This window comes from Pristis pectinata, chromosome 17 (genome assembly GCF_009764475.1).
Source record: "Pristis pectinata isolate sPriPec2 chromosome 17, sPriPec2.1.pri, whole genome shotgun sequence".
In the NCBI taxonomy this organism is placed as follows: domain Eukaryota; kingdom Metazoa; phylum Chordata; class Chondrichthyes; order Rhinopristiformes; family Pristidae; genus Pristis; species Pristis pectinata.
The window spans coordinates 26,576,896-26,596,959 of NC_067421.1; the positions used below are offsets into that span (position 1 = coordinate 26,576,896).

General features: G+C 38.6%; 1 protein-coding gene across 1 annotated transcript in view; it reads left to right on the forward strand.

Moving 5' to 3' along the window:
• The window catches only part of LOC127579416 (rasGAP-activating-like protein 1), a 166,094-nt gene that overhangs the window by 43,481 nt on the left and 102,549 nt on the right, over window positions 1-20,064 (forward strand). Inside the window, exons 6-7 of the mRNA XM_052032211.1 lie at window positions 10,363-10,444; window positions 17,169-17,309. Coding sequence (XP_051888171.1) covers window positions 10,363-10,444; window positions 17,169-17,309 — 223 coding nt within the window. The remainder of the gene's footprint in view (window positions 1-10,362; window positions 10,445-17,168; window positions 17,310-20,064) is intronic.

Consider the following 20,064-nt stretch of genomic DNA (forward strand, 5'->3'; position numbering starts at 1 on the left):
TTAAAGAGTTCCTTAACATTCTTCAGGAAAGGATGTCTGCCATCATTCCCCTGTCTGGTCTATGTGACTGCAGACCCTCAAATGTATTTGCCTTTTTCAACCACCCTCTGTCATTGTAATCTACTCAGTTCAGAGGACAATTAGGTTCTGGGCAAAAATTGCTGTGTTCACAGAGGTACCCAGTTCCCACAAACAAATTAAAACAATTTTGCAACAGATAGCAAGTTGAACTACCTGCATTAGTTTTCAAGCTCTTTTAGCATTCGTTTTGACAATCAATTTGAGAACTAACTGAGTTATAATCAAATTCTCTGCAAGCCTTTTCATAAAATAGCATCAACACAAATCAGCCCTTTATACAGCTCAAGGTGTTAGGAGTAAATTTCATGTGGGTGATTAGATGAAGCAGGCCATAGTTAATGAGAAGGTAGTTTTACATGTGGCTGCTGAATTGGTATTGGTCATTAAGAAAATCCATTGGTACTCTCATTTTGTAGGTTAGGTTCTTTTGTGTTGCTGAGAAGCTGTTGTTTGTGTCAGGGTAGAAAATAAATGCCTGAATGCTATCTTAAAGAATGGAGATAGAGTGGATGTAGTTTGTCAATCAAAACAGGGCAGAGGGCAAAAGTGGGCATCAATGATGGAAGAACACAAAGTAACATGAGCTGTTAATTCAGCAAGAAATACAATTTAATTCTCTGAATTATGGGGAAGAAAAATCACTTTGCAATAACGTAGGTAACTAATGAAAAAAGGCTTCAGGTTCAAGAGAAGAATCAGTTGTAATAAATTTGTTTTTTATTATTGTCAGGCTATAAAAATTGCTGGCAAAAAGCATTCCCTTTAACAATTTTCCTGTCAAAATTTGAATGTTTTTATTTTCCTATTTATCACTATGCATACGTAAACAGTTGGGCTACTGAACAACCATGTTTATATTTCATTCTGACTACAGATAAAGAAAACCATTCCAGTCAGCTCCCTCGTATGAACTAAAATTTGGTTGTTTTATGCATTAGTCAACATTGTCACAGGAATGTTGAGATTCCCTTGGAGATGTAGTGTATAAAACTATTTTAAATTGGAAAAATAAAAAAAACACATAAAATGCACCAATCTCCCACCTGACCCCATGCAGAATCGCTTTTCTACTGGTAAACAATTACTTGGAAATCGTAAGCACAAGCAGAAACTCAAGCCATCTGACTGAAGTCAGTTTACCATGAATAAATACATGCCTATCACCTCTGAATAACACAACAAAAAGGTTTTCTTAATATGGGAACTGATGTTCTATTCTTTGCCTTGCTTGCTGTCATGGCCTTCTGTCAAATGAGTGGGCAGATAGAATAAATTAGCCATGACGGCTGAAGGAGCTGTGTAGGTGTAGCTTTATGGATCAATAGGTAAGTACCTTCAGTAAACTGGAGTTGCATTGTCTTCAGCAAGAAATTATGCAGCTTATCACAGATTTGGATGGTTGGTTTTGTGTAGTGAGTAGAACATGCAAAGCAACCACTTCCTCATTTTATTCAGTAGTGCAAACTGATTTCCCTGTTCAAAGGAAGAGAGATGATATTTGACAGAAGTGGTAGAATGTGCAGTTCATTGCATGAGGGGAATAAGTAAAGAAATGACATATACATAGCACTTTCACTCACCCAGCTGAAGTTAACTGAAAGATTAATGTTAGCAGGATGGTGGCAGATCACCTGAACTTGAATTAACATCTCACCCATATGAAAGCATCTACAAAGTAGCCATGCTGCCTGTCTTAGACCGGCTATGTTGACTCTCTTGAGTGAGGATTAAACCATGATCTGCAAACCTGAGTGTTACCACAGGCAGGACATTCACACCCAAAGGTACTTCATTGGCAGTCGGCAACTTCTGATAAAAGGTCATCAACCTGAAATAGTAATTCCGTTTCTCTCTGCAAAGTTGCTGCTTTACCTGCCGAGTATTTCCAGTACTTAATGTCATGATTTCAAATCTCCAGACCTGCACTACTTATATATTTTTAATTACTTCTAAAGTGTGGTTCCTACTTTGTAAGCAAGCTCAATAACAAATGTACGTAATGCAATGCCCGCAACCGTTTAATGTATTTTTGTAGGTTAATTGAAAGATTAATGCTGGTCAGTATACTATGAGTTCCCTCTTGAATTTTGCATTGACTTCTTATCCAAAAGGAAGCTCCTCTGACAAGATTTGGTCTACATTGCATTATTGACCCTCTGAAATGGGGCTTGTGATCTTATGAAGGAGGTACCCTATACCAAACTACCACTTCTACACACAGAGTGACAACTCACGAATAATAATGGAGTAAGGTGGTACTGATACCTGCCAACTCACTCTTCAAAACCACAACTTAACCAGTCGAGCCTGTTCTATTCAGCAATCTATTCTTCCACCCATGACAGATTTTTCTCAGAAAATGAATGATTGTGTTCATAAACAAATGTTCATAAACAAAATGTTTGGAATTTTTGTTTGATTGCAAACAAACACATGAAGGCAACAAGGGAACATTAAGGTCTACATTTTACAACTCTGGCATTACAGGAATCGTTTTGGTGAACTATACATAGAGAGGACACATTTTGGAAATCCAAGCACTTGATTTTTCAATCATCCTTTTTTAAAAATCATTCTTGGGACATGGGCAGTGCTGATAAGGCTGCCTTTTGATGTGAAAATCACACATAATTTGTATTCAAGTTTCCAATATGGATTCTTCTTGGATCTTGCTTTTTTCAAATAGCATCTGAACTTTATGTGTCTCTCTTACAGTGCCCATGACAACATTAAGATAAAATTTAATGTGCCATGTAGCAGGAGGAACCTAACTAATTGGATAGCTCCTTCAATGAGCTGACAGAAGCACAATAGGCCAAATGACTTCCTTCTGCATTACATGATTCTATGACCTCTTGTTTCATATTGGAAGACCAACTTTATCCATCTTTATATTATTCAGGATCATGTGAAACATCTTTTCAAAATCCAAGTTAATTAGTCTCAATCATTTAGTAATTTCTTGCATCAATTACAAGACATTTGTTACAGATGGTTAATCCTAAGAAACAGGGCAGGTTTTAGCTGAATATTGACTATAGCACCCAGAAAGTCCATCTCTACATTTTCAACCAGCACAACATACTAGGGCTTAATTTGTTTCTGAGTGTAAGCAAATGAAATATTATTTATTGAATGTTATTTGAGCATGTTGCAAGGTGAAAGATGCCTCACTCTTCATTATTTTGTGAGCTGGGCTCTGCTCGGTTTTCTCCTGAAATGACACATTCATTATTAAAGCATTCTGCAGAGAATGAACTTTCAACTTTGAGTGGCTTTTGCACCTTTAAAACTAATTCCTCTCTTTGAGCCACGAGCTGCATATTGAGTTCTGTCATTCATTTCAAAGGCAGAAAGGTAAATTGACTTGGTCAGGGATAAAAGCTATTCTCCAAGTCAGTGGTCCTCAGTAAGTATGGGAATGTGCAATGTACTTGAATATTGATTTAGCTTCGTATAAAGGGAGAAGTGGTTTTTGCTTAGGTTAGAAACAAATGGTCAGCTCTCGTCCTTTACATTCCTTTGAACCTCAGAACAATAAATTTCAGTCTTGTTAGAATAAATTGATGTTAATTTTCATGATACACAATGAAGAACAATATTTACTTGGCTGTATGTGTTGACAACGCAGCGGCCGGTAAGAGTGGAGATGACTGGAAAGTGTTGCTGCCCATCAAGCTCAGTGACAGCATGTCACTCAGTAAGTGACTGAGATTGATATCATGTATTTAATTTACACGCGACCACCCTTCATAGTGCATTTTTCTGCAGAAATTAGCCAGCTGTTACTGGAGGAAGGTGCTGTTGTTTGGTTACTTTTGCTTATGAAGTAGATTGTTTAATGTGAGTCAGCTTTTTTGTCTTATCTCCAATTTATTGGTTGACAAGTGTTGGCAGTAAATCTATTTAACTGAAATCCATACATTTAAAAAGTTCTCTAATTGTAAGTGATTTATGGCATTGGAGGCAAATCCACTAATGTGTGTAAAATTCCTTCAACAACTGTTTTAACAAAGACATTAATTCATTTGAAACAAACACTTTAACAGCTTTTTAAAACAGCAGACTATTTAAAAAAAATCTGCTTCCATTTCACTCCAACATGCTCATTACTAATCTTGAGCGGCATACTTTCAAGTGACGTCTAACCAAATGCCAAGCAGATTAACAACAGTGTAAACTCAGCTCTTTAAGGAATATGTGATCTATTGCTTTTTGTTTTGATTTCAGTGCATTCTGATTGCTTCTTTCAAGGAAGAAATTATATAAATTCTGCCATCTTACTTCTCAGAAGAAGATAAGAAAACTAAATCTATTCTCCAGGCAGTGTCTGCTTGTTAATCTTCTAATTAATTGAGTTGTTGAGGGATGAAAATTGTAAATCTACAAGACAACTTCAGAGTTAATTGAGAATTTTATGTAATTTCATTTGAAATAAGCTTTTAATCAAGAAAATTCAGAAACCACAGATCAGTTCAGGCTGGTGACCTCTCATTAGTCACTTAAAGGTAGACTTATTAAAATAATAACACTGGAATCTGTGCAGTGCCAGGACAGAACTTCCTATCCTTAATGGTCTTGGGCAGAGCTAACTGAAGAATTCTTGGAAACCTGGGCTCCAGAAACCCTGCCCTACCCCTTCCACCAAAGCAGCCATCTCCATTAAAACACTAATATCCAGTACAGTGCATGAAGAAAGGGGAATGTAGAGTAATTACTTACTGCATCAGTAATAAAGCTATTCCCATCACAAACTCAATTTGCACTATTTCTTTGCTGAATTTTACTCCAACTCTATGTGACTGGGGATCCTAGGCATGAATTCCCAAGTCCTGCACATCAACCTGGTCATAACACTTGATGCGTTAGTCAACATGTTCCAGAAGGATAACATCCCACTGATACTGAGCAGATTAGGTACAAATGTGAACTCTGGTGTTTCATTCTCATGCTCAGTCAGTAGGGAAATGCCAGTGAAATTATCAATCAGTTGTTTGGATGAAACCAATATATTTACCCGAATGAATTCACTAAAATGAAGATTCAGAAAATAGATCTATTTTATGACTGCAGCATCAGCTTTTATTTGAACTACTTCTTAATTAACTCACCTTTCCAGATTTTAATCTCAGTTGGGGAAATCTGTTATTGTTGACAGCCTGCTTTGGCTTAAGCAAGTGCGTATTTGCAAGAATGCTTAAATTATCCTCATATAAATTTTGATGTCAACAAAATTATTAGAATATTTCACTTTCAATGTTGATTGAAGAAATGAACCAGATCTGCATTCAATCAGCATTGAAAATGCAGCATTTTGATTGTTTGCTTTGCATTGATTGAGGCTAATTTAAACAGAATTCCCTTTGTCATACACACACCCATAGCAACTGATTACATCCGTGCTGTTTATGTGGCCAGATTAATGAAACTTGGCAAAGCATATTTGAAAGACAAATGAATGAACAGAAGGGACTAGAAAACAACAAAGAAACAGACACATAGGATCATCCAAAGAAAGGCTGAAATATTAGAGAACAGATATTGATTTCACCTGGGGCTCACCATCACTGTCTCAAGGGCATTTGGGGATAGGCAATAAATACTGTGACACGCACATCCTGTAAATGAATTAAATTTAGAAGTAAAACACAGTGGACTTTCTGTTCATTCCAACCCCAGGGTAATAAGGGCTGAAGAACTGTGAAGAGAGAAAGGTGAAGACAAATATCGGTTCACCTGTTCTTACTTGTAGAATGGCTTTGTTTGAGGTTCCTTTGCAACTCCCCTCAATTCTGAGGTTCTTTAGATTCTCTGACATGATTTTTATGGGAGATCAGGGAATTCCAGGAGTTTTCTTTGGTTGCAAAGCATCCCGCTAGCTTTTCCTTAAATGCAGACGAAGTCTCTTTAATATTTGCTGGGTTTGCCAACAGTGAATGCTTTCAGTGCCAACAATTGCTCATCAAGGACTAAGGGGACTGTATTCTTTTAGCTTCACCAAAGTGTCCTTTTTCAGGACCTGGACTTAGAATAAGTGGAAAACTGGGAACAAAACTATTTCTGATGTTTCAGGACCTTGACAGATTTGTGAAAAGGGAATCACATTTGAGCAATCAATGGGATGTATCCAGTGGAGTGGATGAGGAGAAACCAGTTGAAGAGGTAATATTTGGATTTTCAGAAGGTTTTTATTAAGCTGCCACACAGGAGATTGGTGTCTGAGGTTGGAGCATATGGAATTGGGGTAACATACCAGCACGGATTGAGAGTTGGTTAACAGATAGAAAACAAAGAGTCAGCTTGGCAGGCTGTGACTAGTGCAGTAGCACAGGGAATAGTACTCGTGCACCAACTATTCCCATACCATGTTGACTGTTCGATTGAGTAGACCAAGTGTAATATTTCTAGTCACACAAAACTAGGTGGGGATGTAGGTGAGGATGTGTGTGGGGATGATGTGAAGGGGCTTCTAGGGGACTTGGGCAAGCTGAGTGAGTGGGCACCAACACGGCAGAAGGAGCACAGTATGTGAGGTTATCTATCGGTAGAGAAAAGAGAAATGCTGAGTATTTTTTTTAATGGAAATAGATTGGGAAATGTTGATGTTTGAAGGAATCTCGGTGTCCTTGTGCACACTAGTTACTAAAAGCTAATAAGTCAAGTCAAGTTGAGTTTATTGTAAGGTGCATAAGTATGGTGAGATACAGTGCAATGAAAAACTTGCTCACAGCAGCATCACAGGCACATAGGTACACACAGAATATAAATTATACATAAAATTATACCATACAGTGAAAAAAAAAGACTCTGCAAATGGAGGATCCTAGTACAAAATATCCAAAAAATGTAGACTAGTATATGGCGGTTCAAAAGGTGGTCCATAGTGTTCCATTGCTGAGGTAGGGTTAGGGTTGTTTAGGTGCGGTAGGCAGTTAGAAAGGCAAGTGGTATGTTAACCTTCATCCCAAAAGGATTTGAGCACTAGACTAAAGATGTCTTACTACAGTTAAATGGGTCTATGGTGAGGCCACACTTTGACGACTATAGAAACATAAGAGACCGCAGAAAATGGAATCAGGAGCAACAAACAATCTGCCAGAGTGCTGATACAGGGTTTCGATCCAAAATGTCGACAAAAAGAATACACTTGCTGTAGAGGGAATGAATTGAAGATTCATCAGACTAGTCCTTGCAGTACTAGGTCTGCCATAAGAGGGAATGTTGAGTAGGCTGGCCTGGAAGAATAAGAGGTGACCTCATTGAAACATACACATTTCTTAGAGGCTTTTGTAAGATCGATGTGGAGGGAATGTTTCCCCAATCTAGGGAGTTTAGAACTAAGAGGACACAGTCTCAAAATAAGGAGTAGGCCACTGAGAACTGAAATGAGGAGAAATTTCTTCACTCAAAGGATGGTGAATAGTTGAAGTTCTCTATCCTGGAGACTCAGTCACAAATTGAAGATTGACAAATTTCTGGATGTTGTAGGAATCAAAGGACGTGGGCAGAGAGCAGAAAAACAGTAATGAGGTGGAAGATCATTCAACATCTTGTGAATAACAAACTAAGCTAGAGGGATAGAATGGCTTACTCCTGCTCTTGTTTCTTATGTTCGTAATACTATCCTATTACATTTCATAAGCTTCAGATCATTGTCAACTTCCCTGAATCCATTGGTAATGTAAGGGTTATGTGCTTACCTATACTGTTCATCAGTGGAACTTATTTAGTGATGGTTATAAATGAGTGTACTCAGCAGAGAAAAGGTCACAACATTGACAGGAGTTTAAATGCCAGGCACAGCATCCCGTGAGTGTGTCGGCAGGATCTCTGTCCTTTGGCATCTACTGAAAGTCAAGTGATGCTTTGGAGCCCTATCACAATTTGACATTTATCTCCCTTTCAATCTGTATCGTAAGAAGCACTTTCAGACATTAGTCATTGTTCAGATGTTATTTTCAGGGCTTTGGAGGAAAAAAGCCGGGGCTGTGGGATGTGTCAGCCTTGGCTCAGTTAGCAGCAGTCATGTTTCTGAGCCAGAAGATCATGGGTTCAAGACTACCTTCGGCAATTTAAGCACAAAAATCTAATCTGCTAATGGAGTGTTGCACTGTCAGAGATTTCATAATTGGGAAGAAATATTCAACAGAGGCCCTGTTTCCTCTCCTGGGGGGGGGGGGGGGGTGGGGGGGGTGCGGGGGTCAAAAAAGTTTAATAGCACTATTTTAAGGAGGAGCAGCTGGGAACTGTCCTGGGTAAATTTCTCAACCAGAATCATTGTTACCCGAGGCTGATTATCATATTTTTTGTTTGTGGGAGCTTTCTGTGCACAAGGTAATCCTAATTTTCCCTTCACCACAGCAGAAACCATGCTTCAAAATGAATTCCATAGGTGTGAAGTGCTTTATCACCTGAGACTCTAAAAAGTACTGTTTAATGAGACTTCCTTATTTCTTTAAATTAGATGAATATTTTTTAAAGATTACACATGAGCAGGATTGATCAGGAGGTCTCCTTCTGTTTTGGAAGATTCTACAATTTAATGGAAGAGTGAAGAACAGATGCAAGGAATGAAATGTAAACAAATAGTGCAGAAAATACTCAGCAGGTCAGGCAGCATCTGTGGAGAGAGAAACAGAGATAATATTTCAGGATTTTGATTTTTTTTCATCAGAACTGAAGATGAGCACTGTGTCAGTGCTAATCCTGATGAAAAGATCATTGACCTGATTGTTTCTCTCTTCAGAGATGCTGGCTGGCTTGCTGAGTATCTCCAGTTTTTATCTGCAATGTTTTATCTTTGAACTGAAAAAATAGAAGTACAGAAAATTATCAGCAGGCTTCACAGCACTATGATTTAATATGAATCTCCTGAAAAACAAATCGTGCAGTTACTCTTCAAAAGGTTTTTCCTCTTAAGTTGTGACTGAGAACTCTTGCTCTACACATTACAGGCAAGAAAAGAAATTTCTGGAATGGGAAATGCCATTTGGCTGTACTAAGTTTCCTCTTTAATAGAAACAGAAAATGCTGGAAAAACTCGGCAGGTCAGGCAGCACTAGTGGAAAGAGAAACATTTAACGTTTCAGGTTGAAGACCATTCATCTGAGCTGGGAAAGGGTCTAACCCTGACCTCACCCTATTACAGATATCACCCTTTATCCTATTTTAGTCTCCCCTCACCTTCTCTGCAACTTAAAACTAACTTGTTTCTCTCTCTTTCCCAATTCCAATGAAGGGTCTTTGACCTGAAGCATTAACTCTGTTCCTATCTCCACAGATGCTGCCTGACCTGCTGAGTTTTTCCAGCGTTTTTTCCATTTTTATTTCTGATTTCCAGCATCTGCAGTTTTTTGAGTTTCCTCTTTTTCTGTTTCTAACCACCTTTTCAATTCTCTGCCTTGGGCAAGAGTTATCTCTTGAAACCATTTTTGTTTCTCAGTCACAACAGCATTTATTTTAAACCCACATTTACAACTAAAGCCTGGCTACACAAACCAAGCCCACCTAAATGCCAGATTCAGATCGGGTCAGTGATCAAAAAAAATTCCTCTGTTCTTGGGTTTTACTTGGATTTTCTGTGGTCAGGTCCATGGGTTTGGGTTGGGTCAGGTTTTGATTTATTAATGAGCAGTCCTAATTCTAACTCACTTTGTGGATGATGAAGATTCTATCTTCCAATCTTACCATCACCTTCTCTATTTTAAGTTTTCCACACACACCTATCCAGCAAGTCTATGACACTTCACAGTATATTGTGAAACTGGGTAACTTCACTCTCATGGACCACGTACACATACTCCTTTAACTGCAAACCTCTTGCCTGCTATTCTATTGGTACGAAATAGGACCATTTCAGCTCTTGTAATATTTCCAAAGAGTTCTAACCTGGATCAGTCAACCTCAGTACTGGGAAGCCTGTGTCACCCAAGTCAGATAAGACACACTCTGCCCTGGTGAGTTGTCTGAAATCCTCCTCGCCATCCATCCTTGGATGCCAAGAGAAATCCCAGAAAGATGGACCATTTTACCAAATTGGATTGCTTCAAATCACAGTGACGCTTAATCTATACTTTGGTTTTAAGTAAAGGAGTGGATTGCCAGCTCCATTGTGTATTACATTGAAGCTTAGGTTTTCCTGATGGATTTACTCTTTTATCAATTTATCAGTGCTAATTAGCTGAGTGAGAGCCCAATGCTCAGACTGTAATTGAATAACTTCCCACTCCACTGTGATTTAAGAAAATATCATGGATGTTTTGTTCTTTATCATCTCCCTAGAGATCTTGCACCGAGAGATATTTCTGGCACATCAGACCCATTTGCAAGAGTGGTATTTAACAACAAAACTGCAGAAACAGCCGTAAGTCACTCAGTCTTGAATTTTCTGTCTCATTTATTTCTGATTATGGCTAATACCAAACTGGTTTTGTTTGCATGTGATAAATGGAACATAGAACAGTACAGCACAGGAAAAGGCCCTTCAGTTTACAATGTCTGCGCCAAACATGAAGTTGAAGTAAACTAATTCCCTTCTGCCTGCACATAATCCCTATCCTACTCTTCCCTGCATATTCATGTGTCTATCTAACAGCCTCTTAAACATCATTATCATGTATCTGCTTCCACCACTTTCCCTGGCAGCCCATTCCAGGCACCCACCACTCTCTGTGTAAAAAAAAACTTGCCATGCACATCTCGTTAAAACTTTTCCCCTCTCACCTTAAGTGCATGTCCTCTAGTACTTGGTGTTTCTCCCCTGGAAAACAAAAGATTCTGACTGTCTCCCCTATCTATGCCTCTCATAATTTTATAAACTTCTGTCAGGTCTCCCCTCAGCCTCTGTCGCTCCAGAGAAAACAACCCAAGTTTGTCCATTCTCTCCGTATAGCTCCTACCCTCTAATTCAGATAGCATCCTGGTAAACCTCTTCTGCACCCTTTCTAAAACCTCCACATCCTTCCTGTAATGGGGCAACCAGAATTGCACACAATATTCTAAGTGCGGCCTAACCAAAGTTTTATACAGCTGCACATTGAGTTTATTCTTTCTGAAAGGGGAACCAATGAACTTCACAGGAATAATTAAATAAAAACAGGAAATTTTGGAAATATACAGCAGGTCTGGCAGCATCTGTGAAGAGAGAAACAGAGTTAATGTTTCAGATTAATGACATTATAAAGAACTGGGAAAACTGAGAGATAAATCATTTTTAAGCTCAGCGGAAGCAGGTCTTGGAGGAAGTCTGTGGCAGGGTAGAAGCCAGGTGAGGTTAAATGGCAAATTGGGGTGAAATGCCAGGTGAAGTCAGGATGTCAGTCAGGAGGAGGTGTGAAAAAAAGCTACAAAATTATTGTCTGAAATTGCCAAAAGAAGAATACAAGAAATCCAAAATAAAAAGCAGAAAATACTGTAAATGGTTATTACCTCAAGTTGTTGAAGACTCTTCTGGGTCCAGAATGCTGCACTGTGCCCAGATGTAGGCTTGTAGAACATTTTCCATGGAGGAACATTGCAGCCTTCTGGACTCAATTTTGAATTTAACAACTTAAGATAATGAACATCTGTGGCATTTCCTGTTTTTACTTTAAATCTCGAGCATTTGTTTTTGAGCTGGAATAATAACATGTTCTATATTGGAAAACTGAGTGTCTTACTGATACCTCAAATACACTACAAATAAATATTGGAAACCAAAATGCTGCCTCACTTTGTGGCTGGAGAGAGGTTAAATCACTCAAACCTTTCCCAATTAATGTGCTGAATTAGCAGCTACTCCACTACAATTGGCCGGTTTGCCTCTGTGTCCTGGGTCAGGGAAGGGAATGCCTGTAAGGACTGTTGCACCTTATGGTCATTCAGTGAGTCTTTACTGCAGGTATGGAAGTATTCATTCCTTTGTGTACTGTTTGTGTATTGTTTGTATTCATCACATAGGAGCAGGTTGTGATTTGGTTATGTCGTTTACCTGTGATAATTTGTCTGCAACTGCTGTGTTGTTTAGGTCACCAGTATATGGCACAGTACACTGACCAGAAACTACATCACAACAAATACTTAAAGACTTTAGCGTCCAGATGAAGGGTCTCAATCTGAAACATAGACTTTTCATTTCCATCCACAGACGCTGCCCGACCCACTGAGTCCTCTAGCAGCTTGTTTTTTCCTCCAGATTCCAGCATCTGCAGTCTCTTGTGTCTCCAAATTATCAAAGATATCTGGGGCAAAAATATTCACTTCTTTAAGCAAATAGGAAACAAGAGCAGGGGGAGGGCAATCAACTCCACGACTCTGCTTCACCATTCAGTGGGATCATTGAATCTTGTCCTCAACACCACTTTTTAACTCCCTTGACACCCTCTTTATTTCATTTTCCACCATGAACATATTTAATAAACTCTGTCAGCACAGCTGTCTGGAGTGGAGAATTTCTAAGATTCATGAACCTCTGAGTGAAGAAATTCTTCCTAATTTCCATCTGAAATGGGTAATCCCTTACCCTGAACCTATGCCCCCTAGTTTTAGATACTCCCACCAGGGGAAATATCCTCTCAGAATTCACCCAGTTAATTCCCCTCAGATTCTTAGACATTTCAATAAGATCACCTCCTGTTCTTCTGTACTCCAGAGAGTATAGACAAGCCTGCTCTATCTTTCTTCTTGTATCAACTCCTTCCCAATATAGTGAACCTTCTCTGTGCGATCTCCAAAGCATGCAGATCTTTCCTTTAATATGGAGACCAAAACAGTACTCTAGTGCAGTCTCACCAGCACCCTGTAAAGTTGCATCAAAATGTTCCTATTTTCATATAGCACACCCCTTGCAATAAAGACCAACATACCATTAGCCTTTCTAATTACTTGCTGTACCCATGTGCTAACACTTTGTGTTTCATATACTAGGATCCCAAGATCCCGTGTACCACAACATTTTGTAGTCTCACTCCATTTAAATAATAATTTACCTTTTCATTTCTTTCTTCGAACTTCCTGCATAAACAGTCTCTATCCCTTTGCAGGCTCTTTGTGTCCTTCACACAACTTTCTAACTCACCTACTTTTGTATCATAAGAAAGTTTGGCTATAGTACACGTGATCCCTCGACCCCAGTCATTAGTATAGATTAGAACCAGTTGAGGCCTAGCACTAGTTCCCGTGACACCCCACTAACATTTACAGAGGGATATTCTGAGCAAAGTGCACTTGTCAGTATTTATTTTGACATTTCAGGACATGACTGCCTTTTCTTTAGAAGAAATCTTGTCATAACTAAATTTCTCCCACTGATAGCTGAAGGAAAAAGGAAAAAAAAGTCAAGGAGGCTTCATTTTTCATTTGTCTTCTACCTTAATTACCAGGAAGCTAAAACAAGGATCATTCCCTCATTACATAGAAGTTATGTTTATTTTTAGATAATTCAAATGAGTCATGAAGTGAGAATTTAAGCTAATTTTGTAACAAATTATTAATGCTTAATGTTCTAGGAGTTGTCAGATTCATAGCTGTGGGAGTGAAAAGCAGTTGGAAATTAGTCAAAATTCCTGTAATCAAATAAATTGTGCAAGTAATGCCGTATAGATCTAGTCATCCCACGTTTTGGGTGTTTGCAAGTGAGTAATGGATCATTGAATCTGATCTACGTGTAGCCATTTGTTTTAGGATCTTATTCCGGATGAGTCCAATTCAAAAGACCTTTGTTTGGATCTTGACCATTATATAAGTGTGGAGAATTACAAGTCACGAAGCAAATGAAGAATAAGTTAATGGCTTAATTTTACAAGCTACTTCATTTTTAAATTAATTACAACCTAACAATTAATATAGACAAGGTGGCATATGTATTTATTTCCTATTCTAATGGTGGACAGGTCTGGTCAAAAAATAAATGGATCTCATTGGAAAAATTAGCCTCAATTAAAAATAAGTGGAGGTATTAATGCACAAATTTACTGGCAAATGCAAGCATTTAAACAGTACACCATGGTTTGACAATCCATGATTCATTGCTGATTAATTTATCCCACTATGTATTTTGCTATCCACAGACACGATCTCACCCTAATCTCCCCCATTATTTCACAGACCCAAAACATCAACTATTCCTTTCCCCACAGATGCTGCTCAAGTTCCTCCAGCAGTTTGTTTTCTGTTCCAAATTCCAGCATCTGCAGTCTCTTGTGATTCCATTTCATAGACTCTGTTGGACATAGGCATTAATTCCCTTTCAACATCACCATACAAGTTACATCCAACAATTAACAGCAAAGTACCTTTTTAGTGAATTCTTGATGCAATGATAATCTCTGACCCAGAAACTAATTTATCCTTCGAGATTGTTAACAGATCAAATTTTTTTCCTTTCTTCTTACTTTAATTTTCTGACAGTTGTCAATTGTCTCATCAGAGAGCTGTCACTGACCATAACAAATATTTTATAGGATTTTGAAGAATAATGTTTGATTAAGTGGTGGTTTCTTCTTTATTACAAAATTTGTATCCTCCTTTGTATCTGTGATCACTAATCTTAAATCTTCATAATCAGAAACTAATCAATCAGTGTTTGTTGTTTGGGCAAATTGGTAAAGATGTTTTCAATCATATCACTAGAAGCCCAAGCACCTGAAATATCTCAGGGAGATGACATGTTTTAAAATTGCAATGATGGTGAATCCAAAATAATACTTTAAACATTGATTAATCAAATAGCTAATAGAATTGCTGTTCAACACCACATGATTTCAATCAGCTCTAAACTATCTTCCCTCTCAATATTCCATTATTTTCCACAAAAATTCTGAATGTGTTGCTTAGATTGTCCACTGCAATTGACCCAAATTACATTTTAATTTAACTTTTATAATCAGTTTTGCCAAGATTGCTTTTACAACATTTCTGACAAACCATGGTATGTACATATAACGAAGACTATTCTGTTAGAAGTACAAGACATAATTACAAAAAAATGAGACATGTTGTGAATTTAAATGTTTGTAGCTCAGACCCCTCCGATCTAGTGATAATTCAGTTTTTAGTGGACTGCTCATTAATAACACTTGCATCCTTCATTTGGAGCTTGATGTGCACACAGAGTTTGTTTTGACTTTACACATTTGATTTCAGATTTAGTACCAAAACAAAAATTGACTGTTTATTGAATCATTAGTGTGACCTGTATTTACTGTAAATTTATTTGATTTCACAAATTCCTTCCCTCTCCTTTCCATTGGAATTATAAACTCAACATCACTAAGACTGTGCGTTCGATTTTGAAGAGCTGTGTTTGAAACAATTTTCCCATGAAGGGACAATGGAGTTTAGAAACAATTATCCTACCACAGCTATTCAAATATCATTTTAATCAGATTATCAAGGAGTAAATTGCTTAATCTTCTTATCCTTTGAAACTACATGTCAAGGTAATGGATAAAGAAACACACATCTAAAATTTCCCTATTTTCAAAGAGGTTTTACTCCTTTTATTTTAGGCCCACTTTTGCTGTTTGATACATTTCTGTTTTTACACTTTCAAAGGAAATATTACATGTGTAAGAAATATGAGAGTGGAGAAGATAGAAGCAGACAAAAGCCAATGTGGATTTTGTTTTAGGTGCAAGTGTTTAAATGTGATCCACAGAGACTGGCCCCAGTAGGGACTGTACTCAGCCAGGGTCAAGAAGCCAAGAGGTACTCATTTGACTGAGTTGACTCTATCTGACAATCTGCCATTGTATCACAGTAATGTTCAGACTCATTATAATTCAAACATAACACTATTAATCGTGGAGACCAGGCTGGCTTAATGCACAGACCTCTGGGGCTGCATCCATGGTTCCCAGCCAAATACGGAGTCCCAAGTAAAAATCACCATGACACGTCAAATCTACTTTCGATTAACCAAGTTAATTAGGGTACTTTTTTTTCTGGTGCAGTATGTAAATATTGGTGTGTTTTTTTTGTGCATTTAGGGAGGGGAAGTGGAGTGATAGAAGTTTAGCCATGATTGAAAGGCGGAGCAGGCTGAAGGGGCCAGGTGGTCTATTCATGCTCCTGTTTTGTGTGAATGGAGTTTTCTGGGGAGACAAAGGGTAGAAATGGAGGGGGTCATCCAACAGTATTAGTGCTCAGAAGCATGTGAATCTTTAATCCAGGTCTGGCTATGACTGAGATCATCACCCTACCACATTCTGGAGGTGATGCCTTCTTGATGTGAATTAATGCATACACCACTTTTTGATTTGGAAAGTTCACAGTATGAATTGCCTGTTCCTGGGATTCTGTGTTGGTCACTGACCAAGCTTTAGAGCTGAGTTACAACCATTGAACCCTCTTGGTACAAACATGCACCCAAATATGGAATGCTTCAGCTGGGTCTCAGAAGAAGGAAGGTGAGATAGTCATATGAAAATAAATAATAAAAAAAGAGGATATAATTAAATTGTCAGAGAATAGGAGGGGTGTAAAGGGTGATACATGAGCTAAGCTTGTGAGGACAAATTGGGGAAAATGCAAGAGGAACTCTGGAGGTGCTGTTGCAAGTTCCCAGTCCTGTTGGAAGACAAAGACTAATGTGACCAGTAATCTCAATAAAAGGAAAAAAAGAGGGAATGAAGTTACAACCACGGTGGGGATAAGGTAGAAGCAGAATGGGGTCTAATGGTTGCAAGAAATGCACAGAAGCTAACAGGATGGGAGAGGAAAATACATGATGCTGTAACAGAAAATGTGTTAATGAGAGAAAGATTAATGAAGAGAAAGAGGGAGAAAACAGTCTGTTTAAAGTAAAAATCATATTATGTTTGGGAGATAATAATGGAAATCACCAGCAACCACTGGTGGAAAGGCAGCATCTGTGGAAAGGGGAGCTAGTTGGTCGACAGCCTTCATCAAAAGTTGCTTTTCTTTGTTTCTGTTTAATAGATTGCACTTGCTATAATTTTTTTAAAAATGAAACATCCTTCTTAAGTTTAAGTTCGTCATGCAGCTTCTGCCTAGAATGTGTGACAGACACAATTTGCCCCATGAAATGAAATGCTCCAAATTTTTATTTTTTTTTATTTTGTGACTTCGAAACTCTTTTGCAACTCTAGACTATAAAGAAGACTCGTTTTCCTCACTGGAATGAAGTATTTGAGTTTGAACTGGAGGATGACAAGCCAATGGAAGACATGATGTTCACTGTGGAAGTCTGGGATTGGGATATGGTGGGAAAGAATGACTTTCTGGGAAAGGTGAGATGCCACTGTTTGACTTGACACTTGTTTGTAAATATTTAGCAGAACATTAATGAAGGGTGTGTGGATGAAATTTACTGTCCCCCACGGTAAACTTGCATTTATAAAACAGACGTTCGGCTATTCAGAATGTGATAAGGTCTCAAGTGTGTTGAGCCTAGTTAGGTTTCCTTGTTTTATAAATATTCTGTCACAGCAGTTGCTTCAGGTTGGTTCCACACATTAAAAGTACAGAAAAACATCAAAGATATCATTGTATAAAGGACATGAGCGTAGGCATCTGCTGAAGTATTGGTATGGATATTTGTACAGAGGCAGCACACCCTATCTAATCCAGCATTATGTCCCAGTGTGCGCCATTGCTTTGAGGAATGGGCTAGGAATTCTCCAATGCATAAAAACATGTGCTGAAGAGGTGATGTGCCCAGGCCTTACATCAGTTGTGTTAAAGGTCTGAGCTTCTACAGCAAAGTCCTAGACTTCAAAATAGGCTTTGCAGTGAATGTTAGGCTTTTCCTCCATGACCTAGCACTGTTACAGATAGCTAGAGATGAGGGAAGAAGTGTGTTGGGGTGGTGTGGGCGGGGGAAGAGTATTGGGAGGGAAGGCCTGGGTAAAGGAATTAGTGGGGAGTGGATCATGGTAAGAGTGAAAAGATTGTGGGGTTGGAGGGCTGGGATAGAGTTGTTAGCTGGAGATTGGAGGCAGGGGCTGGGATGATGATGGGGGAGTGGGGGAGGGGTTGAGGATGAAGTTTGAAGAAGGGTCTGAGGAAATGATTGAGGGTGGCATTGACATGTTGGGCTGGAGGGCCTGTTTCTACGCTGCATGACTCTTAGAGGGAGGATGTGTCAGGGAGAGACCCTAAGGATGATAAACAAGCAAGAGTTGTGCGGGGGGGGGGGGGAGGAGTAATGAGAGAAATCACTCAGAATGATAAATTAAGGGAGGAACCTCTCTCGAGAAAACCTGCCACATTGGGTTCCTAAACGAAGCCCAGGTTGGATCAGGTCCTCTGGTGTTGAAGCAGATCTCAACCATCCAGTTGAGAATGCTTTGTTATTCCAGGCCTGTGTTACTTGTGGGCTTAGTAGGTGCTCTAGAATATTGTGCAAGTGATCTCAGTTGAGTGTTGAATGTTGTCTAATGTCACTTCATATGTCCAGAGACTGTACGTAGATAAGTGTGTTCTAGGCATGGAGAACTAAAACTGAATACCCAATAATAGTGAACTTTTAGGCCTGTGCCTCTCTGAAAGTTGTGCTCACACATTGCCAACCATGGACCACAGAAAGAGGGTCAATTTCAGCTTCTGTCCACTACAGCTAGATTTGGAACATATTGGCATTTGAGTAAGCACATTTGCCTAAAATTCATCGTTTGTCACTTGCTGTCAACATACTATGCAGTAGCGTCAGTATTTTGTACTCTGCCTCTGAAATTCAGTCTGGAAAAAGTCAAAGGGATGAATTTCAGAGGAATAATGTGACATGCTGATACCTGTGCATTTAGTGTTACTGGCCAGTTTAGATTTCCGAGTTGTTTTTGCCTCTTTTTATCTTCAAATCAAAAATAATAGGAAACGTCTAATGATCCCCAGCAAAGGATATAGCTATGTTCCTCTTTATTCTGTCTGTGGATCCTTTCTAAATTTTGAATGGAAATCTAACCACAATTATTTGGCGGGAGGCTAATCATTGTGATCATGTGAAACATTGCTGATGTGTGTGCTTGCATTTTTCCAGCTATATTTTTGATTACATATTAACCATTCTAGAAAGAGAATGTATTGGAATTTTAAGTCCTGTTAATCCTTTCAGTGTTGGGTAAAAATTTTTGGAAGAAAAAGTTTACATCAGATGAATTAATCCATTTGTGGTGACATGTAGCTCATGACTGGGGAGTATTCATTTTTAAAATTTATTTCTCTCCTCAAAATTTTGATTTTACCCATGAGTGATTTAATATTGATGTTCTTCTTTAAGTAAATTTAATGTGCATGTTTATTGGCAGTAGAACCATTTCACTCTGCTACAAATTACCTGGCTTGTGCAATTGAGGTACATTAAACAATGCTGTTCCGTAGTTAGTCGTCTGGCCATATGTTGACATCAGGATTTCCTCTGAAACTCCGGTTGATGAGTGTACACAGTGGAGCACATAAAATACATTCCAGTCCTGAGATGTGTTCTGAGTTACTGGAGGAATCATAACATATAGGATCCTTGAACTTAATTCATCATTCAGTAAGATCATAGAAACATAGAAAATAGGAACAGTCCTTTGAACTTGCTCTGCCATTCAATATGATCCTCGATCTGCATAGCATATTTCCACTCCCTCTACATACCACCTGGTGCTTTTCATGTCTAGAAATCTTTCTACTTCCTTCTTGGGTATATTCAGTAACTTGGCATCCACCATCTTGAGAGAAGAAATGACTCCTCATCACATCTCTGTATGCCTTACCCTGTATCCTGAGACTGTGAGCAATCATTCTCGACCTTTCCCCTTTAAAGCCAAGAGAAACATCCTCCCCACATCCAGTACATCTTGCTCTGTTAGAATTTTCCATTTCAGTGAGATGTCCTCTCATTCTTCTAGACTCTAATGAATGCAGGCCTGGTTGACTCGCTCCCTCCTCATACAATAATTCTAACATCCCAGGAATCAGTGTGGTGAACCTTCACTTCATTCCCTCCATGGCAAGTATATACTTTCTTAGGTAAAAAAGACCGAAACTGCATAGAGT